This window comes from Macrobrachium nipponense, chromosome 2 (assembly GCF_015104395.2).
Source record: "Macrobrachium nipponense isolate FS-2020 chromosome 2, ASM1510439v2, whole genome shotgun sequence".
NCBI lineage: Eukaryota > Metazoa > Arthropoda > Malacostraca > Decapoda > Palaemonidae > Macrobrachium > Macrobrachium nipponense.
In genome coordinates, this window is record NC_087201.1 from 52,133,389 (window position 1) to 52,146,180 (window position 12,792).

General features: G+C 40.3%; 1 protein-coding gene across 2 annotated transcripts in view; it reads left to right on the top strand.

The window, feature by feature from the left end:
• The window catches only part of LOC135220574 (uncharacterized), a 106,143-nt gene that overhangs the window by 59,741 nt on the left and 33,610 nt on the right, over nt 1-12,792 (top strand). For both annotated transcript variants that reach the window (XM_064257817.1, XM_064257818.1), the window contains exon 3: nt 8,075-10,011. In XM_064257817.1, coding sequence (XP_064113887.1) covers nt 8,075-10,011 — 1,937 coding nt within the window. The remainder of the gene's footprint in view (nt 1-8,074; nt 10,012-12,792) is intronic.

The following is a 12,792-nucleotide window of genomic DNA, read 5'->3' on the forward strand; positions in this document are numbered from 1 at the left end:
AGTCTTAATTAAAGAAAGAAATACAGTGAACATATACTCTGTCTCTCTCTCTCTCTCTCTCTCTCTCTCTCTCTCTCTCTCTCTCTCTCTCTCTCACAGACACAATTGGACACGCACACTATCGATTCCTTTAATTCCTTGTAAAATGTGAATAAAACTGATTTTGTTATCATCTTTGCCTACTGCAACCATTTTGGTTTCCTCAAAGGGTTCCTGTTGCTCCTCTCTCCTCTCTCCACATATCTTCCGGCCATCCGCCATTTTCACCAAACAGTTCGTAAATGATATACAATTTTTTTTTTCAAATATTGTACTTTATATAACATAAATGAAAATATATCAATTCCAAGGTAGAGTGAATTAGATATTAAAGGACATTTGTAGCTCGAATGATCTATATGAATCACGGTGATGTGATAATTATTCATTACAAGGCTACATGGGTCAAAATGTTCGAATTGGCTAACATGGTAGAGGGGGTTTCATATCAATTCAAGTTACGAAAACACCGAGTTCGATGGTGAATTTGTAAGGCCAAAATCGATATAAACTTATTAGCCTTTCTGTTGGCCGACTGGATAACATAACTGGTCGTTCCTGATTTCGTTCCCGTTTACTGGACGGTGGTTCGATCCCATGAGGGGAAGATATTATTATCAACTAAAAATTCCCCTTCGGTACATATATGAAAATATATAAATTCCGAGGTAGAGAGAATTAGATATTAAAGGACATTTGTAGCTCGAATGATCTATAAGAACCATGGTGATGTGATAATTATTCATTACAAGGCTACGTGGGTCAAAACGTTCGAATTGGCTAACATGGTAGAGGGGGTTTCATATCGATTCTAATTACGAAAACACTGAGTTCGATGGTGAATTTGTAAGGCCAGAATCGATATAAACTTATTAGCCTCTCTGTTGGCCGACTGGATAACATCACTCGCCGTTCTTGATTTTGTTGACGGTGGTTCGATCCCATGAGGGGACAAAATTATTATCAACTAAAAATTCCCCTTTGGTACATATATGAAAATATATCTATTTCGAGGTAGAGTGAATTAGATATTAAAGGACATTTGTAGCTCGAATGAGCTATATGAATCACGGTGATGTGATAATTATTCATTACAAGGCTGCGTGGGTCAAAACGTTTGAATTGGCTAACATGGTAGAGAGGGTTTCATATCGATTCTAATTACGAAAAGACCGAGTTCGATGGTGAATTTGTAAGGCCAGAATCGATATAAACTTATTAGCCTCTCTGTTTGCCGACTGGATAACGTCACTGACCGTTCCTGATTTTGTTCCCGTCCACTGGACAGTGGTTCGATCCCATGAGGGGACGAAATTATTATCAACTAAAAATTCCCCTTCGGTACATATATGAAAATATATCAATTCCGAGGTAGAGCAAATTAGATATTGAAGGACATTTGTCGCTCGAATGTAATACATATATATATATATATATATATATATATATATATAATATATATATATAATATAATACACATATATATATATATATATGTAGATGTAGATATAGATATGCAGGAAGTTCCCGGTTATCAGTGGGTTTGGTTATCAGCACCGATCCCGACTTGATCCCCAGTTATCATTAACACTGATAACCGGGATCAGCGGTTATTGACAATTTTCAGTTATCATTATGCCGTCAGGAACACAACCTCCACCGATATCTACACATTCACACACAACTAGGTATGAGATAGATAGAATCAACAGAGAGAGAGAGAGAGAGTGTGACTGATAGGAAGCAGCCTACCTCATAGAGAATCATGGAGCTTTGTTTGGAGATGAATTAATAATAGCAGCCCTTTGCAGGAGAGAGCCATTTCAAGTGAGAAGTAAGATGAAGAGTTTAAAAGAACCTTCTATAGTAAAAAGAGGAAAACCTCGGTGGCAGCAAACGTTTCGCCTGCCGTACGAGAGTTTTGTAACCCTCCTAGGGAAAGTGCTTTCTCCAGACAATAACGCTTTCTTAGACTTGCGGATAGGCCATCACCGTAGGCTGATGGCTGCCTGTGACTCACTCTGCTAGTTCCACCAGCAAGGCAAGCGAGAGCATCCAGTCTTCCTCCCCTATTCCCTCTACTTCCTATGGCTACGCTAAGAGGGGCGAGGTGAATAGGAGGGATCCTGCAGAGGGCTCTCCGTAGGATTCAGCGCCAGGGGACTACGTTCCTGGAGGGACCTTAGGGTCCTACCAGACATACGTCCACGTCGTTGAGGAAGGATCTTATGTCAAAACTGGAGACTCTCCATGGCTTTTTCTGTCCTTTGGACAGATTTCAATTCACAGTCCCCTTTGGGTTCTTGCGTTTTGGGATCCTTGATTGTACATTCTATTGAATTATACTCTCACTCCAGTTTTAAATGCTAGCGTTTAGGACAGGTTTTTATGCCCGTTCCTCCCCGATTTCTGCGGGAATTGAGGAGGGGCCCCACCCTGATGATCGTTTGACGAAATTCGGGGGTCTTGCCGGAGCATAGAATTCTTTGGAATTTCTAGCACTCTCAGTGTTTTGGTCTTCTACGATCTACAAACACTTGGGTGAGACGAGAATTCCTGAGAATTGTTACTACAATAACCAGGAATCTTGCTGAATGCTCGAATTCCTTGGAATTTCTGGCATTCTCAGAGTGTTATGGTTTTCTGTATTTTCCAAACACTCAAGCAAGACAGACATTTCTGGTAATTGTTATTTCGAAAATCGGGAGTCTCACTAAGCCATTAAATTTCTTGGAATTTCTAGCTTTCGCAGGGTGATTTGGTTTTCTGAGATTTCCAAAGACTTGGGCAACAGGTATTCCCAATGATTATTACAATAATCTGGAGTCTCACTGAGCACCTGCATCTCTTTGTTTAGTTGGCGCTCGCTTAGTGCTTGGCTTCATCATATTTTCGATTACCAGGGCGAGAAAAAGCTCACTCGATTATTGTCATACAAGAGCCAGGGTTTTCTCGCCAAGCGTGGGAATTCTTACAAATTCTATCGCTCCCGAGCGCTCACTATTACAAGTGCTTGGATGGCAAGACAAGTCTTTACCAGTACAGATGAATCCGCTCCTCAGTCTGGTTTGGAGTTATGTAGAGCTTGGAACTGCATGTAACACCTTCTGGATGAATGATCAAGTACCATCCTTGTGTATTTGACCTTCGGGTCCGAACATGTAGGACAGCAGACACACAATCCCTCTTGTTCTTCTTCACGGAGCTCCGGCCTCAAAGGAGAATAGTCAATTGAGAAGAAGTGATAGTTCTTCATTGACGATTACCATTCATAATTATGTAGTGGTGATTGGCTCGACCAGACAGCTCGATCTGCCAATCTGAGTGCTCGGCTCTAATGAATGAACCCTCTGCTCTTGATTGGTGCAGTTCCTTGCCATAACATAGCACCCTCCTTTCCTATGTTGCAGTGAGTTTTCAAGGGGTCATCGTCTTTTGTCTTCTTCATCTGACGCCTCCTAACCTTCCTCTTTGAAAGTTTTTCATCGTCCTAAGAAGAGGAAGGTATTCTCTGCCCTGTACGAAGTCTCGAAGCGGGTCTGCACCCTTTCCATGGAAGGGAAGTAATTGGCTCTCCTTGGCTCACCTGCTCCTTCTGGAGCGGGAACCAGGACTCTATCCACAAATATGGAGTCTCGGGGAGCCCCAGGAGTTCGAACCCAGGTTCGTTCTCCTATCTCTGGTTCCAAGGGTGATCCTCATGGAACCGGGGCTGAGTCAAGTACAGTCGTGTACGGGTGAGTCTGAGTGTACAAACCCCAAGGGGGGTCGTACATCCACAGTTAGTGATAGGTAGTCTTCTCCATCACGATAGTGGCGCAGGACGAGAGAAGGGACCGAGCCGCGTTGGTGGCTGGGACCCACCAGTGAAAGCCAGGATTCTTCAGGTGCCAAGTTCGATGTCACTGTCCCTCGGGACAAGGCATCTGAAGGAGATAGGAGGAGGCCCTCTGTGTAGACCTCTTCATGAGGTTTGATCACGGAGAAGATAGATGCGTAGCAAGACGTGGCAAGTTCTCCCCAGCTTTTATTGCATTTAACTTCAGTCAACCTTTGCTCACACTTGCACGAACAAAACGGTTGTAGGAATGAATGCTTCAGATAACAAAGTGAGAACAGTGCAAGTTCAGGGAAGAGTGGGCAAGAACAGTCAATCATCCTCTCTTTTTTTTTCCTCTCTACTTCCTGGTTATACCGGAATGAACAAGGAAATAAAAGGAATTCTGTGGAGTCTACTCCTCGGAATTCGAACCTGAGAGACTATGTTTTTGGTTCAATCTTAATATCTTGCTGAACGTACGTCAATCCATTCAGGATGGATAGCATGGAGAGGTCTGAACACTAGTTTCCTAACAACACCACATCATTTGCATTATCACCAAACAGCAGGGGTTTTTTCCCTCCCATTTCGGTTAAAATGCAGATGCTCGAGTGTATCTCTTTTGCGCCTGATGGTTCTAGCTGAATGCATTCCTTCATGGAATGCTCTACCAGGCAACTCAGAATGATAATAAGTTGAGCGAGCGGTGTATGGCTCTGCCTCAGTACTGCTTGCTCTCTGAGTTTCGGTTTGGTATTATTTCTCCTGTGTCGAGGATTGACTACCAATTCGAATCTTTGCCCGGCAGTCACAGACTTAGGTCTCTGATTGGCTGGAATTCTCACGTACGGGTATGCCCATCTCTCCTGCACTCCATTTACCGTTGCGAGAATTTTCAGACTCGTTATCATCTTTCTGTTCACCCCAAGGCATAACAGAAAACTGTAGCCTAGTCTTCCACTTCATTGCACCTGCCCCATCAGCCGCTGCGATGACACAGAATTATATTCTTCAGACAATTTGAGTTTGTCTTCTAAATTCATAAGGTGTTCAATTGTACTTTCTTCACCCTGAATTGTAAATGAATAACAGAAGACTTCGCCTGTTCCCCGCCCAACTAGCTGTGCTTCCAAAGTAAATAGAAACGTCCTCCCTGATCCAACCCACGAAAAGTGGTTCTTCAGGCAGTACAATCCCTGTGTTTTCATTACTGAGAGACACTGCTTTCATTGCAAACTCCGACTTTCTCGCAGAGCAGCAATGAAATAGCGGATTAGTTCTTTCAGTCCTCTGTAAAACCACAGTTTAAAGCCATCTTCACTGGTTGGTGTCATCGACGGGACTTTTTCTATGATCAGAATCTTGAGAGTTTACTTCTCTCGATTCAGTTGTGAAGACGTAGGTCCGCATTCACCTTAGTCATTCACTAGTAATATAATATTGTCTCTCCTTAGTTGAGATTCAGCTACTGATGAGAAACTTCTGTCTTGCCATCACAGGGACCTCAGTCTCTAGAAGGCAATTGACTAGCGTCTGATGTTCGCATGCCTTGCGAGAAACATCATCTCGTCTCTCAACATCGGCAGCGAACAAGATAGACAATTTGTATGGTTATTCTTAGCATAACCCTTCAAAAGGCGGATGTCATTTTGTGACTACGTCTCAAATGCGTGGCAGAGCAGTCAGTCGGCATCTGTTGACGAGTCCAAGTCCCTCTTCTCCACTTGTTGGTACTAGTCAAGTGAAGGCTCACAATGTGCGCGAAATGATCACATCTCTTGCCTTCAGGAAGAACCTCTCTGTAACCCAGGTGATGGAAGCTGGCACACGGTTTCACCCATCCACCTTCACCAGGTTCTACCTTCGAGACTGTACCCACAGCTACCTTGACACAGCTGATCTTGGTCCTGTAGTAACCACTCGGGAAGTGGTTTAGCTGCCTCCGTGCCCTCAGAGGCCGGAAGTATCGAATCGAGGATCGAGGTTCCGTGTCAGGCTAGGGGTGAATGTGAGTGTATGACTGGCCTAATTTCTTTTCACCTGTTCCCTGGCACCGATTTTCAGACTGGTAAGCATTCCATGTCCGACTAGGGGTTTTTCTATAGACACACAGAAGTCAGTCTCCATACTCCTTTCCGAGGGGGTGTGCTGCATCCCAACAAATCTGTTATGATTATACAACCTGGTTTGAATTGCCAGAGAGAGGTCTACGCTTACGCCTTTTATACCCAGGCTGTCAGACATCAGGTCGCATTTACCATGGCTCATGGGGTGAAGGATCCACGACCCCAAGCTATAAGCCCGTGTCCTGGCATCCCGGGTTCCATATACCAGCAAGACAGGACTTCCAGCCCTACCTTAGGATGAATCTCCTAAGTAAAGGATGGAAGGTTTGTATATGGTGTAGGAACAAATGACATTTTTGAAAGTAAAATTTATTTTTCCCTAACCATTCAAACCTGGAGTCTTATGGTCCCACAAAACACCCACCCCCCTTGATATCAGGGGTCATCATCAAAGTCCTGGCTATAATCAAAGTGACGACTCAGTGAGCCGGTGGGGAAGCACGTTGGGCAGGTAACTACCGGCCCAGTAGTTAACTACCTGGTATAAAAGAATGTATTAGCCGGTAGTTTCAGCTGAGCTGCAATCTATCCTAAGTAAAGGACTCCAGGTTTGTATGGTTAGGGAAAAATATATTTTACTTTCAAAAATGTCTGTTCTGTGTTTTGGAAAAAATTATTTAAGAAGTCTGGATGATCATCTTAACCAGAACAGGTTTCCCACCCTAGTTGCCACTTCATCTTGATTAATAATGTATTTCATAAAAAAAATTGTCTTGTCTTTTTCTTTTCATGTAACATTACATCCACAGGTTTGTTTTCAAGTGCAAAGCTAGATTATTACCATTCCCCCAAATGATGTTGAATCCCCTTAAATGGTAAGCACAATGTACTCGCATTTCTTCTCATTTATAGAATTTTTGTACCGATCGACATATAATCCATCATCTAAATACATTTTACTACAATAGTTTGGAAAGTATTTCCCCTTTTCCACGCAGTCTTCTGTTGTCTGTTGAAAGAACTTTCTAGTTCCATCCTTTATTGATGTATCACTCTTGGATTCTTAGTAAAATAAAGCAGTTAGTAAAGTTTATTATGAACAAGCACGAATTCACTTGGTGATGGAAAATGGCTAGGTTCCAAAGACAGGACACTGGGCTCGGGCAAAAGTCTTTTATGAAGGGCAGTGTAAACACGCGACAATATTGTCAAGATTTTGTTTTTAACACCATCACATCTTTATTATTGATAGTAATCCCTGCCATTCCTTCTCTCCATTTAAAGAATTCTCATTTTCTAATCTGTACATTGATTCTTTTTTATATTCACAAGGCGTATTCTGTAAACTTATTTTGTATTCACAGACTTTTAACTTATAACCGGTATCAGACATCGTGAAGATAATTCTCTCTTAAATGTCACAGTTTGTCACATTTGGCAAGAGTGCAGTAACATTTACATAATTCAGCTGCCTATTTTATCATTCTGTGATTTCATAGTGATGGTTATTAAATCCAATTTATGTCTTTTTTTTTTAATTCAAATGTAATCAATTTAAGATTTTGAAAAATCACTGGGTTGTGTCTTGTTTCAAATGTTTAGGCCTATGAGCCAGGAAGAAAATAGATACAAAACTCAAATAGAACAAAAATAACTGTGATAATGTAGATTAAAGTAAAATGTACAGAAAATATACTAAAGCCTTAATGTTTTAAAAATGTTATTTACAAGTATGTCATCCAGCTGGTAGCATATATGCCTGAGCTGGATGAACTGCTCGTATATCACATCCAAAGGCAATTGGCATTTTAGAAGATAGTTTGTTTTTCGTTTATTTTATGTCACCACGGAAGTTCCTTTTTATATCAACCCAATTTTTTTATCACTTGAACCTGAGGTGCATTCAACATGAAAGAGCTTCATCGCATCTTTGTTTCCATTTTCTTCCTTACCTGTTACCATTGTGAGAGTTATTCAAATTCAATTTCTTTCAATGAGTTCCCATTCTACAAGTATTTTTCTAAATATATTTGAATATGTACTAATAAAAGTAACATGCTTACCTCAAAGCTTTGGACAAAGGAGCTTGTGTGGTGCATTTTCAAAAATTTGCATATCTAAAATGCCTTAAAAACATTTGTTTCCTCAGGTCGCACAGAAATTTATGCCTTTGGGGATGAAATCAAGTTAAAGAGAGTAGGAACTGAATTAACAGAATCTGATTTTACTTCTGATGGAACAAATGATTTAACCGGAGCACTGAGAACTGTAAGGCATAAGGTGGAAAATTGCAGTGAAAGTGTGGTGCGAGTATTCATCATAGCGGATGGTGCCCATGACCATGGAGAACCTTATCCAGAAACTGAAATTAATCAAATGAAGCCTCTTCGAGGAAAAACTGTGAGTGTATATATTTTAGGTCTTGGCTATGATTTTCCCGTCCAGCATAGTATTGATATACGATCTCGAATGCACAGTGGAAATGCTAATATTCCTTATCTCTTCTGGGCCAAAAATGATGATGATATTGAGGACCAATTAGCAGCAATTGGATCGGAACTTGATGGTTCAGTGGTTAAACTAAAACTGGACTTGGAGGGTTCTGTACTTCCAGGACTCGAGAAGACTTCAGTCATTCATCTTGGCGAGTGGCTTTATTTTGAGGCAACTCCTGAAGAATTGCCACCTGTATTCCTAACTGTAAATGATGAACCACCAAGACTACTTACTCTAAAAGCCAGTCCAGTTAATGTGCGCTTGCTATTAGATGGTGTTTTTCGTCAGTGGAATTCCCTTATTATTCAGCAACACCGGAGAAAAGAACATGTTCCACTTGAAACATTTGATTTAATGGAATCATGTTTCAAATATTTTTGGGATACACTGAAGAAAGATATACCAGATCAGATGGACATAAAATCACGAATAACTAGGAAGAAAGTTAAGGCAACCGAACTAGAGTTCAGGACTCTTATGAATCAAAGCAAGTCACTGATCGACTTAGAGCGAAAGTTTAAAAATGAGCTGGAACTGGCAGAAACTATTTTGAAGAGTACAGTGACAAACAGGAAGTATGACTTACGTAATCTTAAGCTTAAAGGCTATAGTCTTGATGACTTTGAAGAAGATATGAAGTCATTCAGAGAGATATTTGAAGAAATAAAGATGGATATTATGAAACTGCCAACTCCTCAACCAGAAGATTGCTGCTGTATAACAATAACCTCCACTGTGGGTGATCTCCAAGACCCAGATTTTCATCTAGTGATGGAAGAGAGTAAATTTGATTTCCTGAAGAGTTTTACAATTACTGGTATTCCAGTGTATGCCCCAATTCGTGATTCCTCTCAAATAAATCCTTGGACAATGGTCATCAAACATATTCTTGTTACTCCTTTTGCACTCCTGAGTCATTTGGTATTAGAAGAATCTGCAGCTCTGGATGATGGAAATTTAGGGAAAGAGGACAAGGAAGTTACCCTCCAGCAAGACAATGAACATTCAAAATTTAATGCTATCATTCCAGTTTTGCCTGTAGAAGCAGCACAGGTTCTGAAACCTATTGTCCTGTCAAATATTTACGCTATGATGTCAACCTTCTGTATCTTTAAAAATCCTCATATAGTGGATTACAGTGCCCACATAGCTGCTTTAGGCTGTGCATGGATTAAAACTGTGACAGAATTTCCCATTAATAGTCGTCCAGAATTTGCACGCAACAGACTTGAAAACATCGTGGCCACAGCAAAGTTGTACATGGACAGACCTTCAATTAAGACCTATGTGAGAGCTATGGTCAGTCAACCTAAACAAGCTCTTATGACTGAAAGTACTGAGCTATATGATAGTAGAATCCTGAAATGTGAATCACTCGTGAAACCTGCTTTCTTTGCGTACCTCAGCAAAGATATGTTTTCTCAACAGCAGCTCATCAGCTTCTACAAGCTTCTACAACTGGAATTCCTTGGCCGTTGCCTTTCAAGTTATGATATTAACAACAAAGCAGCCACGCCCTTCACTGATTTTTTCTGTCCACAACTTTCTGATAAGAAGGAAAAAACAGAATGGCTGCAAAAGCATGCAAAGGTAAGATTCAGTCATTTGATTTGCCAAGATTACAGATGTAAAAAACTTGTTTTCTAATGAGAAATGTGTTTAAACTATATGTTAATATTTTCCTATAATTTTCCTATACGTTATAAGATATAAATCTCCATCTGCAGGAAAGCAATATAAGTTTGTGTGTGTATGGAAGTTTTGATTAATTATTCCAATGCATAGTAGTTTCCCAATCATCACCAACATCATTATCATCATCATTATAGACATTTTATGTCAGCTTGTAAAATTAGCATGTAAAGCCCTTTGATAACATGCAAAACCCTTTGATAAATCACTCTTGTTAAAATACTGACTACCAGCCCTCAGAAGCTTATATTAAATACAACATCATAAAGCACCTTTTGCCAGCCTACCATCCATATTCGTTGTAAGTGTACTTTGACATTCTAAGTTGGATCATAGGACTTCATTACACTAGCCAATATTAGGCTCTTGAACTCTAGACTTGGTATGCCTATCTCAATACCAGTTGTTGCTAACTAATTCTATACTGGTTGCTTATATGGAATAAAGTATGCAGATTAGGCTTGTGTAAGCTTAGGTTATACAAAATGTATGAAGTTAATGTATTATTGCATGCGTCACTTCATGACGCTTGCATTTTTCGCCTGATTTTCATTTCTCCAATAAAAGTACAATTATTAAAGTAAAAGGAAAATAAGCATTGGGTTGTTTTGCAGTTAAAAAACTAACAGATTTTTGCTAAGGGCAGTTTTTTATCTTTAGATAGAAGCGGCACAAATAGTGCCAGGGAAATTAGCTCGATTCGTCTCACTGTCAAATACATCATGAATACTCCCAGTTGCTCACCCACAATGAGAATGACATCTTAAAGTCACCATAAATCAGCTTATTGTCAAAATTCCTTCTCAGATAATAGTGGATACAATTGCATGACATCCATGCACTCTTTGACAATTCCCTCAAGATTCTTGACCTAGCATTAGTGCAGAGTGTGGCACCTTTGAGAACACCTGCATCACCCTTTATGAGGTCCTTCAGATGAAACAATGACACTGATAGTCCTTGTCCAAATATATAATATATTATATATATATATATATATATATATATATATATATATATATATATATATATATGTACACAGTGGTACCTCGACATACGAATTAATCCGTTCTGAGGCAGCCTTCGTAACCTGAGCTTTTTGTATCTTGAACCGCATTTTACATGTAAATTGCCTAATTCGTTCCAAGCCCTACAAAAACACCCCAGTAAATTTTATAATAAACCTAAATTGACCAATAAACAATGAAATACAACAATTTGGACCATTCAATACCTAACTTAATACGTACTACTAATATGTACTACATAGTACCCGTAAATAAAGTGTATTAGTGTACATGGTATACAAGAAATACTGTACGTACATACGTACGTATGTAGTAAAATGTGGAACCTTACCTTTCGAGTGAGGCTATCTCTGAAAGTGGCGACAGAGGAGGACAAATGGCAGGAAACGTGTTAGTAAGTACACTTAACTTTACGAAACACATTAAAAAATGTCAGGAAACATAGACTAAAATTTACGAAACACATTAACAAAACCGTAACACTTAACTTAACAAAAAACTTAAAATTAAAATTTCCTTTTTTTTTATTTTATTTTATTTTATTTTTTTTTATTTTTTTTTTTTTTTTTACAAAATTTCAATTTCTTCACCACTTTCAACTTTCTGTTTTTTCGTAGTATCAATTGGATCTTCCTTTTTGCTTACTCCTACTAAAGGCCTCTTTAAAAAATAACTACCCAAGGAAGATTGCTTCTGCCTACTTTTCACAATGTTCCTGAAAAGACTCAGGCAAACGTCATCGAACTGCGCAAGCATACGACCTGTGTAAGCCTTTTTGGGGTGTCTCTTTTCTACAAATGATTGCACCTTATGAAAAGCAGCTAAAGCATCCTTAATTTCTGCCGTTGTCATAGGGTCGTCCTCCTTCTCCTCGACGCTGCTAGAGAACTCTTCTTGAACGACGTTATGTTGCATGGCCTCCAACTCCTTCAGGTCATCCGTCGTAAGCTCCTCTTGGTGTTCCTCGAGAAGGTCATTGATGTCGTCCTCGTCGACGACCAGCCCCATGGACTTGACGAGTGCAACGATCTCATCAAGATCTGGTTGCGAAACAGTTTCAGGATCGTCAACTGTTTCTGAATCTGCATCAGCTTCGCCCACGTCGAATCCCTCGAAGTCTCGGGCGGATATGGCATCAGGCCAGAGTTTCCTCCACGAAGAATTCAAGGTTCGCCTCAAAACCTCCTGCCAAGCTTGATCGATGAGTTGGATGCATATGATGATGTCAAAATGCTCCTTCCAAAATTCATGCAAGGTGAGGTTTGTGGTATCGGTGATGTTGAAACATCTCTTGAAAAGATGTTTCGTATACAGCATCTCTTTGTATACAGCTTCTTGAAGTTCGATATCACTTGCTGGTCCATGGGCTGGAGGAGAGGGGTGGTGTAAGGCGGAAGATAAAGAACCTTGATAAAAGAATATACTCCGCTAGGATATCTTCCTCAAGGCCAGGAGGGTGAGCAGGGGCATTGTCCAACAACAGCAGACATTTCAGAGGGAGGCGCTTCTCCTCCAAGAATTTCTTCACTGTCGGGCCGAAACACAGATTTACCCACTCGGTGAACAAATGTCTCGTTACCCAGGCTTTTGCATTAGCCCTCCACATCACTGGAAGCTTCTCCTTTAGCACTTTGTGGGCCTTGAAGGCTCG